Source organism: Leuciscus leuciscus (assembly GCF_965113295.1).
Source record: "Leuciscus leuciscus genome assembly, chromosome: 13".
Taxonomy (NCBI): Eukaryota; Metazoa; Chordata; class Actinopteri; order Cypriniformes; family Leuciscidae; genus Leuciscus; species Leuciscus leuciscus.
Window position 1 is genome coordinate 41,006,547 of NC_138737.1, and position 11,740 is coordinate 41,018,286.

General features: G+C 39.5%; 2 protein-coding genes across 2 annotated transcripts in view; one reads left to right on the forward strand and one right to left on the reverse strand.

Annotated features, from left to right (window-relative positions):
* The window catches only part of mbd4 (methyl-CpG binding domain protein 4), a 109,486-nt gene that overhangs the window by 27,595 nt on the left and 70,151 nt on the right, over window positions 1-11,740 (forward strand). The window lies entirely within an intron of this gene.
* The window catches only part of LOC309512179 (interleukin-17 receptor C), an 18,127-nt gene continuing 6,472 nt past the window's right edge, over window positions 86-11,740 (reverse strand). The window contains exons 6-16 of the mRNA XM_082187643.1: window positions 10,836-10,950; window positions 10,713-10,745; window positions 9,798-9,940; window positions 9,651-9,713; window positions 9,400-9,451; window positions 7,898-8,130; window positions 6,635-6,688; window positions 6,501-6,552; window positions 6,247-6,342; window positions 5,720-5,758; window positions 86-4,318 (exon numbers count right to left, since the gene is read on the reverse strand). Of these exons, the coding sequence (XP_082043769.1) occupies window positions 3,582-4,318; window positions 5,720-5,758; window positions 6,247-6,342; window positions 6,501-6,552; window positions 6,635-6,688; window positions 7,898-8,130; window positions 9,400-9,451; window positions 9,651-9,713; window positions 9,798-9,940; window positions 10,713-10,745; window positions 10,836-10,950 (1,617 nt within the window). The 3' untranslated portion in view covers window positions 86-3,581. The remainder of the gene's footprint in view (window positions 4,319-5,719; window positions 5,759-6,246; window positions 6,343-6,500; window positions 6,553-6,634; window positions 6,689-7,897; window positions 8,131-9,399; window positions 9,452-9,650; window positions 9,714-9,797; window positions 9,941-10,712; window positions 10,746-10,835; window positions 10,951-11,740) is intronic.

The window sequence follows — 11,740 nt, forward strand, 5'->3', positions numbered from 1 at the left end:
GCTTTACAGTGTAATTTTAAAACTGGTCATTCAAAAAATAATAATTCACAATATGTTAAACATTAGTGAACAAAAACCAATAGGGGCAAGTTGTCACACTTTTTTACTGTATAGACACACAACTTAAAACCAGTAAAAAAGTATTGAAAAACAGACAAATCATTCACCCAACCGGACATCTGACTGAAAACCTTACAGTTATGGCTTATATAAGAGATATAGCTTATTACCTTCTGAGTTACTCTTATATAGCCTTAGTGGCTTTACAGTATATGGTGTGGAAATGTAATTGTACAAGTCAAAAGAAGAAAGTGGCTTCTCTCACAATCTTGCCCTTCTCTTACATTTGTCTTTAGAGTTCAATGTGTATGTGTGCAAAAGTCTGTCTTCAGGTTTTCCTTGTGTAAAACAAGCTCTGGTCCATCCGGCAGACTCTGAGCATATTTACATATCATACAATATACATTTTTACACATCAATGTCAGACTGAGTTCATTGTACAATGACAAATAAATCTGATTCTGATTCACCAGAAATCTATGTGATCTATTTCACATGAACACGCCTCTAAACAACATTTATTTACATGCGTGTCACACGGTTTCTTCCCGTCTAAAGGTCACATTAGCAACATTCAGGCAAGATTTTGCAGGCAAAAAAAGCTCCATTACATCATTAACACAGCCCTGCATCATGAAAATGCAAAATGCATTTGCAAAATGCAAATATATATATATATATATATATATATATATATATATATATATATATATATGCATGCATGTATGTATCAGGGAAGTATTGCAAATTTGCAGTCTGCAAAAGACTAACAGCCCAAATAAGCTTTTTTCACAAAATCGTAAATTTTCTGTCACTGTGTGGATGTAGTAAAACATCCACAGATGTCGCAGACAACATCCGGGTTCATGTTTGCATTTTCTTCTGCCATAATTCTAACCTTGAAATAAAAAATAATGTCGTATACATGTGAAAATCGGCTGAGAATTGAAACAAAATGGCTCAGAGAAAGATGAGAATCATGTCTTGTGGCAGTTTCTCTGGTGATTACAGAAGCCTTATTCACCTTACAAACTGTTGAAAGCAAAAATGCTACAAAATGCACATAGTTTGTGAGAAAGTGTGACGTGCTAAAGCAAAACAGGCACTATTTCTGGAATCAGCACCCCAAAATGAGTGAGGAACAAGTACAGGGCTCGACATCAAGCCTTGTCATGTGTCCTTCAGACAACTAAATTGGTCATTCACTTGTCCGAGTAAAACAGTTATTAAAGTTAAATAAGTGTAAAATGGTGTAAAAAATATTTATTCTGAAGCAATATTCTCATCAGTGTTCTATAAGCTTTGACATTTTTAAATCTCATTTTTTACCTTTAAGGCGAGACACCCCAGGTGAATAGGGGTGAAGAAAACAACTAATAAATATCACCATACTTCACCAGTTGATTTATTACATTGATAATTGCAAACATTTTTTGTATCATAAGTTTTCTGAAATTGTGTGTTTAAATATCCAAATGAGATGCTATCTAATTAAATATGCACTAATTTGCATACATTTCTAGAACAAAAATCTGAACATTGGATAAAGTCAGGTTCAAAACTTTTCATTTTGTTGATATATTAGAGATTTTGATATAAAGGTTTTTACTGAGGGGATTTTGGATTTCTCTATTTATCACACACAGCCAAAAATCAATACATTTTCGCCATTTTGTTAGGAATAAAATGTATAATATCAGGAAAATTATATATGAACAAACCCTTCAGTAAAAACCTTCAGAATATAGATAAGAATAAAACTGTAAAGTTTGGTGAATGTAAATTTTACTGAAGTGGAGATTTCTGGCTCAATGTAGGAGGAAAAACTCAGCCTTTAAAGATATATACCGTAACTGAAATCTACAGACGCAAATTAGATAAAGTGCTCTAAAAGATACAGTTAAAAGTGTATTTTGGATGTTTTCTGTCCACTATAGTCTGAAAAAAACACTTTATGAAAAGCCAAAAAGCCCAAAATCCCAAAATTGACAGATACATGAAACCACGTGTTTGGCCTTAAAAGGGATATCTTCATCTTTCATTCCAAATTCTTATATTTGATCAATAATTTTAATTAGAATATTAAGACACAATAGGGCTGTTAGCAATCAAATTAAACCATTTACACTGAAAATTTACCATTTACAACTGTATTAAATAATGTTATGAGATTGTTTGAAATATTTTTTGAAAATAAAAATAAGAAACGTGAAACTAAACCGCCAGTAGATGGCGGCAGATGACCGTCTTAATGAGCGAGTCACTGAGCCATTCATTCAGACGATTCGTTCAAACGGATGATTCATTCAAAAATGAGGTAGTTGTTTATGAATGGGTCATTGAATCTTTGACTCAACCGATTCGTTCAAAACTCGGAATCTTTGTTTGGAACTATTTTCGCTGCTGAAACGGAAACAAAAACAGAAATATTCTCGCATTTTGGTGTTTCCCTAGTTGTTTTTTGTCACTGAAGTTTTAATCAGGCTAATTGTCCAGTTGGGCAAGTAAAATTCTCTTTCACTTGCCCCTTCAAAAAATCCATTTGTCCCGGACAAGTAGACAAGCTTCAATCTCGAGCCCCTGAAGTATTGGATTTCATTCAGCAAATACGATGATGGGCGGTGAATTATTAATAGTGTTAAAAGTGACTTTCAAAACCAAGCTTTATGTTGGTGAAGCCGTGAATCTGAACATGAGCAGAACTGAGAACTTTTTCACCCTTATGCAAAATGGCCAACCATGCAGATTCCTACTGAAATGATTTCGCCAAGCAGCGGTAACCCAGACAGCAACATAGTGTCGGCCCAGATCCAGCCCACATCTGGGGCGTGTGGAATCCATGTGTACCAGATGTGGCCCGGATCTGGGCCGACACTATGTTGCTGTCTGGGAAACGTGACCGTACCTTACGAGGTTCTTGGTCAAGCTGAGGCTCGGCGTGGCCAGACCTCATGCAGTTTAAGTCTGGCTAAGATTAGTTTAGACCCCAAATTAGTAAGAAACAAGTATTGGGTTTCATTCAGATACGATGCAGGGCTGTGAATTATTAATAGTGTCAAAAGAAGTGACTTTCAGACCAAGCTTTATGTTGGTGAATCCGTGTGAACAACCTGAACATCAGCAAAATCTGCATGGGGAACTTTTTCACCCTTACGCAAAAAGCCCACTCCCGCAGATTCCTATTGAAATGATTTCGCCAAGCAGCGGAAACACAGACAACAACATAGTGTCGGCCCAGATCCGGGCCACATCTGGGGCGTGTGGAATCCATGTGTACCAGATCCGGCCCACATCTGGGGCGTGTGGAATCCATGTGTACCAGATCCGGCCCACATCTGGGGCGTGTGGAATCCATGTGTACCAGATCCGGCCCACATCTGGGGCGTGTGGAATCCATGTGTACCAGATGTGGCCCGGATCTGGGCCAACGCAATGTTGCTGTCTGGGAAACGTGACCGTACCTTACGAGGTTCTTTGTCAAAATGAGGCTCGGCGTAGCCAGACCTCATGCCTAACCTAATTTAGACCCAACCTTCAGTGCTTATTTTGGGGTAGAGAGCAGTGCTTGACTGTTCTGCCTGCAGTGGGACAGTTTCCCATCCGTTCTCCGTCCCAGCGTCCTCAGAAAGCCTTTGACAGGTGTGTCCTGTGACACCCGTGATCTCTCTGAGCGCTCCTGATAATGCCCGTGACGCAGCCCTCAACGCCCCCGCTCTTTCCCACCGCTCACACACTCTTGCTCCCGTACGAGTCCCCTGCGTGAGCTCCATTAAGAAGTCCAGACTCTGGGAAGGCAGGCTGAACAACGGCAGTCCCCGGAAAAACTCGGGCAGGGCCGTGGAAGTGCACCGCCCGTCGAACTGCGCCAGCACGAAGCGCTCTCCCGCACGACCCAGCAGATAGTCTCCCAGAACGCGGCTCAGTAATGCGTCGAAGACTTCGGAGCATGTCGATGATTGGACCCCCGTTTCTTCTTCCGGTTTCCCTCCTCGACAGCACCATTGCTCGGCCCGCTCGCAGGCTTCCGGAGTCAGAACCATCACAGCTTTGCCTCCGCTCCGCCGCACCCGGTCCAGACAGGAGTGCAGCCAGGGAACCGGACCCAGAGCGTTGATCTCGGAGCGGTTCCACAAGTCCAGAGACACGGTGAAGCCGAGAGCGGAGAGACTCGAGCCCAGACGGCACATTAGCTGGATGACGGTGACGTCTGAGTCCGGAGGACACACCAGAAGCAGCTCCACCCCTCCTGACACCGCAGCTGAAACACAGATGAACGTCACACAGATGAACGTCAGCAAACACACCGCCGAAACTGATGGATTTTTTAAATTAATCATAACTAACATTTATTTTTCTTGCAGGATTAATAATTATATGCTTTTGAAACCTAAATAAAAACTGTTGTACTCTTTTTGCTGGTGGGATTCTCTCTGAAACTGGTCTGAGATCCTCCGTCCGTGATTAAATCATATTCGAAGGCATTGTCTGGATTGTCTAATTAATGCTGCGCACCAGGTTAGTCGAACACTAGAGACCTTATTCCCAAGTGATAGTGTTCAAGAAGGAACGAGGCGTCGTTCGACTCAGTGTGAGACTCTCAGGTGGGGTTAGATGCGCTCAGGTAACTATAACTCTTAGGCATTTTATGCGGTCAGAGTATCTACTCTTAGGCGTCAACCAACACGGTCAGAGGGGAACTCACCTGAGTGTAATTTTGCAAGTGTCGACTGGAGACGCCCAGATTTTATTTTTTTTGCAGTGATGCTATATAAGAACCATTTTTGGTTACTAAAAGAACCTCTCTTAAAATAACCATTTTTCTTAATGTCTTATAATCTTTAAGGGGACATATCATGAAATCTGACTTTTTCTGTGTGTAAGTGCTATAATCGGTGCTTCTACCAACCCAGAAAACGTGAAAAATGAAACCCAGTAACTTTTTTTGTTTTGGTGAGCCTTTCGAGAGAGGACCAGGCCTGGACTGTTTTAGTTGATGTTTTGTTTTATTACGTTTGGCGGCAGTCGACTGTGAGGGACTGCCGTCTTTGCTTTCATTTTGTGTTTATTTATTTATTAAAGTCTTTAAATGTTCGCCGGTTCCCGCCTCCTTCTTCCCATAACATCTAACATTGCTATAGTCTCCACTAACATTCAGAAACGTCCAGGAGCGTCTAAAAGTGAAACTCTGAGTCTCTCCGTAAGGCTGCACTCACTACTGGTTATTCTGGGATTCTGGATGAGTGAGATTGGCCTGTTCTGTTATTGCCAGAGTATCCGAAGCTCGTGTAAAGACTCCGCCCTCTTCTGAACGGAGGCGGAGCAGAGGCTCATTTGCATTTAAAGGGACACACACAAAAACTGTGTGTTTTTGCTCACACCCAAAAAGGGGCAAATTTGACAAGCTATAATAAATGATCTGGGGGGATTTTGAGCTTAGATTTCACAGACACATTCTGGGGACACCATAGATTTATATTACATAATATGCCACCTTTAAGAACCTTTTTTTTTCCACTATAAAAAAACTTTTGTGCGATGGAGAGATTCCATGGATGTTAAAGGCTCTTCATGGAACCATCGAAGCCAATAAAGAACGTTTATTTTTATGATTGTATATGGAGTGAGCGGTGTGTGAGGTGAGATCATGAAGGAAACTCACTGTTCACATCATCCAACTTCAGCCATCTGAACACCCAACCTGTTATAAAGAGAGAGAAGGCTGATTAACACTTTAGTTCACAAAGATACATTTTACCCAAAAATCAGAACAATAAAAATAAGAAATATATTTTGCAGAAAGAACAGTTTTTTTGCAATGTGACATTATTTCCAGCACAAAGAAATACATTTCTCCACCTTGTTTGCTTTACGGCAATGTAAAAGAGCTGATATTTTAATTAAATAAATATCCTTATCGGTGAGCTCTGGTCTGTGAGTGTGTGAGTGTGTGTGTGTGTGTGTGTTTGTTTTATGTGATTTATGAAGACAGAAACTTGTACAATGACGGGTATTAAACTGCTATTACAACGTGAACGTGATTTATGAGGACATTTCATTAGTCCTCGTATTTAAAATGGCTTTAAAAACAAGCATAGCAAAATAAACGTGTGTGTGTATATGTGTGCGTGCGTGTGTGAGTGTGTGTGTTTGTGTGTATGTGTGTGTGTGTGTGTGTGTAATGCTCACTCTTCAGTGTTCCCTGCACTGCATAGGCTCCCAGCACTGACAGACACACCAGCAGAACACACAACACCAGCGGGAAGATCCAGTAAGTCCTCTTCACTGCAGTGACAGACACACACACACACACACACACAGAGGGAGAGCTGTTATTACATCACAATCTGCATTATATCTGCAATGCGTTTTGTTGTAGTACTAAAGTATTATGGCACATTAATTCTGCTCCCTCATCAGAACTGAGGGATGCGAGTGCTTGCCTTCAAAAGGACACACTGGTCCCACGAATCCTTCCATTCCCGCCACTTTAACCTGGACAAGAGAGAAAACACTGCCAGTTTCCCAAAACACACATCAGACGTGAACTGTAAGCATGATGAAGAACTTTAGGTACCTGAACACACAGTAAAGGATGGCGCTCCACTTGTAGAAACTCTCCTCGTAACTGCTGCAATGGATGAAAGAAAAGAGATGTGTTAGAGAAGTAAATATAAAGTAACACTTTATTGTAAGGTCACATAGTCATATGTTAAATGTACTTAATATAGTAATAACATTAAATTAGGCATAACTACAATCAACTAACCATAATCCAAACCCTAAATAAGGCAACACTTTATTTTACAGTGTCCGTTACAGGTTACATGTAGTTACTATAGTAAAAACTATAAATTAATTATTATTACTCAGTGCTTAAATGTTTAACTACACTATAGTAAGTACATTTTATTAATATATAATTTTATTAATATTCCTCAGTAATTACACAAATGTAAATAAATTTGAAATTTAATGGAAGCTTGTTTCCGCCACAGAATAAAACATTGTAAAAGATAATTGCGACTTTTTATCTCACAATTGCGAGTTTACAACTCGTAATTCTAACTTTATTTCTCAGAATTGTCAAGTCAAGTCAAGTTTATTTGTATAGCGCTTTTCACAATACAGATTGTATCAAAGCAGCTTCACAGTATTAAATTAAAATAATACAACAAAGTTTGTTTCAAGAGGAATTTATTGATTGATAAAATTAAATTAAATATCCCCAAAATATCCCCAACTGAGTAAGCCAAAGGCAACAGTGGCAAGGAACCACAAGGAATTGTGAGATATAAAGTAAGACTTGTGAGATATAAACTCAGAATTGCTTGTTTATATCTCACAATTCGGACTTTATAACATGCAATTGTGTGTTATAAAGTGAGAATTGTGAGATAAACTCGCAATTCGAACTTTTTCTCGCATGCGAGTTAACATCTCGCAATTCTGCCTTAAAACGCAATTTGAGTTTAATGTAGGCCTGTATCTCACAATTCTGACATCCTTTCTCAGAATTGTGAGATATAAACTCATTAAGCAATTGCGAGTTATAAAATCCAGTTCTAAGGAAAAAAAGACCGACTTTTTTCCTCAGAATTGTGAGATTGCTCAGAACTCGCAATTCTGACTTTATAACACAATTATAAATATCTCAATTATAATATAAATATTGCGCAATTGTGAGAAAAAAAGTCAGAAGATGAACAGTCACACAATTTTGTATTTTTATTCTGTGGCGGAAACAAGCTTCCATAGGATAGTAATCTGAACCCATCCCAAAATATTAAACTTGACCGTCTAACTTGTCCCACACCATATTTGATGTGCAGTTTCCCACCCAGTGCTTGTAGTCTGTGTCCTGCATGATCTGGATCCAGCTGTTGTTCTGGTAGACGTGCACATGAGATCTGGTGTTCAGCGCATGGCATCTGCTGTCCAGGCCTGAGCTCTTCCTACACACCCACAGCTGAGCCTCGAACCTGCAGGAACCCGTGAGGGTCCACACCAGTGCGGGACGCTCATCACGAGCTTCAGTCTCGGACAAAGACACCGACACACTGGAGACTGAGACTGATGAGAATGAAAGGAGAGGTTACCAGTCACACAGTGCAGATTAAGTCAGAAACGTTTGCACTGACTACATCAGCTGCGTTTCCATTACAGATTTGCAAAAACGTTTGCGATATTTCCTGAATGTCGCAAAAAAAATATTGTAAAATGACGGCATTTCCATTAACCAAAGTGCAATTTTTTCCTTTTGCGATAAGTCGTTCCAAAAGTTATGTTGGTAGCCATTACTTTAACCAAAGGAGACGTAGACGTGTTTTCACCGCATTAATGTCAAGGAAAGCCTCTTATCCTGAGAGCGGCTCTTATGAGTGTTTCTCACTCCTTCTGCTTCAAGATCTTGAGAAATTGTGGCATTTCTTTGTTGTTTAGAATCCAGTATCCAGTACTTTTGTCTTTTATGAGTTTAATAAAGAACTCTGAACGTCTTCCAAACATATGAAGTAATCTTTAAAGACTGATTGACTGTTACGTACGGCATGTGACTGTAAATATGAAAAAAAAATATATCCATTGCAGTTTTGCGGAATATTCCTTTTTCGAATTGCCTGTAAAACCACCTCATGCGAGCATAAAAACTTTTTTGCGAAATTGACTTGTTTCCATTGGCTGTATTTTCAATTCGCAATTTCAATTTGAGCAATTTGAAGGGTAATGGAGATGCGGCTATTGTTATTTACTGAGCCAGCTGACAGGGAACGTTCTGGCAAGATTCTCTCAAAGTAAAAAAAACAAACACTCTTCCAGCAACGTTAAAAGAACATTCATTCATAGTTATCTGCTCTTTAATAATGTTCTCAAAACGTTAGTACTTCACCACTGGCAAAATGGGCTTTCAATAAAACTTGGCTGCCTATGCAGTAGAAAGATGAAAAGCTTTTAGAAATCGATCTGAATAGAGCAAAACAGAGAAAAAGCTGTTTTCTGCCCTTTTGCCAAATAGGTAGGAAAACTTCAACACCCATAATGCACTAGGCATGATGCCGTCCAAGGCCATTGCCACCAGTCTGCTACGGATACGCTTACCACAGTCAAATACCACCTTGCTTTAGTAGGAAATACCTCTTAGCAAACTTTTGGTTATAATGGCGTCGACTTGTGTTCTTCCCATATGCAAAAATTCAGTGGGAAAATTTAGTGGGAAAGCCACTTCCAGCCTGAAAACTCTTTGACTATACCAAGTTCCAGCTGAACATTCACAAAATTCCCTTGAAGGAAAATCCTTTAAAAAAATGGTGTGTCAGTATTCAAAGTAGGAAGTGAATGCCATACCTGTTTCATTCAAAAACGGACAATACTTTGTTCGAGGAAAGTTCCCCCAAATCTATGCAAAGGTAGAAAGAGAATAAGCATCAAGGAAAAATGTGAACATCCCTGTATATGCTTATAAATTTCGATCGCCAGACAGCGTTACTAATATAACCTCTTTATTCTGTATATTTGTATGCATGACTTTCATATATGATGCTTCTATTTATTTGTTTAATAATTCAATAAGAGAAATAAACATTTGTTGCCATTACCTCAAAGCACAGACAGGGGGCGACAGATCCCTGGGAAATCTCAAACTCATCGCTGGTGTTATTCTTTACATTAAGGAAGAGACAGAAAGGGAAGTTAAAACTAATTAAATGACCCAATTAAAGGTATTATTGATCGGTGTGACGTACCCATTCCACCTTAAGACAGGATCCGTTCCTGTCCCATCTCTGGCATGCGCAAAACTCTTGGGATCTCCATTTATCTGCATCAGCCACATACAGTGTTATTGCTCCTGTCACAGGGTCAGTTCTTCTGTGTAGCCTGGGTGCGACTGGAAACCAAAGCAGCCAATGAGAAGAAGTTACAGATGGACCACAGATATATGACACAGAACCAGTGACACCTGACCTGCATGAACGAATCGTCACTTTTGGGTAAACTTTTCCATAATGGATCACTGGTAACTTATTTTAGCTGCCATTCTGCCATTAGAGTTTGATTTCAGGGCTTTTTGATGGCATTCACTCGGGCTTCAGTGTGAAGTTGTGAACTAGTCTTCAGTCTATACACTTCAGCTACGTTCAGACTGTCAGTCCAAATCTGATTTTTGTGCATATCTAAATGAAATCGGATCAGATTTATCTAGTGTGAACACCAAAAAAAATCACAAGAAATACAAATTTTACAAATCCATTTCAAGCTACATCCATAAGTGTTTTACATCCAATATACTGTATAACGGAGACATATTTTGAAACTGGTGGAGACGACAGTGCGGAAAAAAGCCATTCATACGAGCCTCCGCCGGTTCTGCCACTGCCTCAGAAGACGCAGTAGTTTAGACTCCGGCACGGCGGACACACATTTCCATGTTGTGAAATTTAAATAAGACAACATCTGTATGCAAAACCCTCCATGTAGCTGTTGTTGTTGTTGTTGTTGTTGTTTTTGGCGTATTCCTACCAACATTGCCGTAGAAACCAATCGGATTTGGACTGAAAGTGTGAACTTAGTCTTCATCAGGATACACGTGATCTGCAGCTTTCTACTGTCACACTAACTAAACTAAACTAGACGTGTAAACTGGATAACGGTTAACTTACCTTTACAGAAGATGGCATGTAAACCCTTACACACTGAAAGAGAAAAATGTTAATGTTAATTTGTCTCAGATACTTTTGATAAGTGAAAGAGGCACAAGTGTGAGTGTTTTGCTGCATATTTACCTTCCTCTTTTGAAGGGATCCTGACATCTTTAGTGGAGTTTGTGTTTGGAGAATGGACTACAACCTCACTGCCGAGCTCTGCCTTCGGGATCTCCACCACTAAAGACATCCACACCTATAACACACACACCTGAAGAATCAGCCACAGACAGACACAGCAACAACCCAAGTGTTAAATTAACGCTCCTCAGAGTTTATGGATTCCACACTCAAGGGTGTTAAATGTAACACTGAAGCAGTGTTAAAGTTAATGAGATAATTAAGTGATTAATTGGGAGATGAATGAAGACACCTGATGTTCACAAGCCGAATCACTGAAGGAAAGAGTCGCCATTATGATGATCAGTGTTTGCTTTAGTTGGGCTCTTGACCCTTCACTTTATAAACATTAGTTTTTTTTTTCTGGCTGCTTTAACTGTGTGTTTATAAACCACACATGCAATGGCAAAGAAAGCACAGAGAAAATGTGTTCAGGTGTTGATTATGTTTTGATAGTAACAATCCTCATGTAGTGACCTGATGAACTGATGTCATTCTGAGGCCAAACTCTGATTATATGGGTGATGTGTTGATTTTACATTATTGATTACAGCAGCCCTGGGATGTTATAGCATGAGATTCTGCACATAATACTTAGAGACACACACATACATCAAGAATCAGCGTATGAATCTCAACAACGGTGACAAACAGTATATACAGATAGACGGATCAACTCTGAACATCACAAAACAAACTACTAAAAAGTCACATAAAACAACAGAGATAAAAGAAAATAGTAAAAATAAAAGAAATTACTAAGAAAATTCAGCTCACAATTTATTTATATGCCGCAATGCATGGATGAGCTTTGATTGTTGTACCCAGAATGCACTGCATCATGCTTTTTGATGGTCATTGTTGAG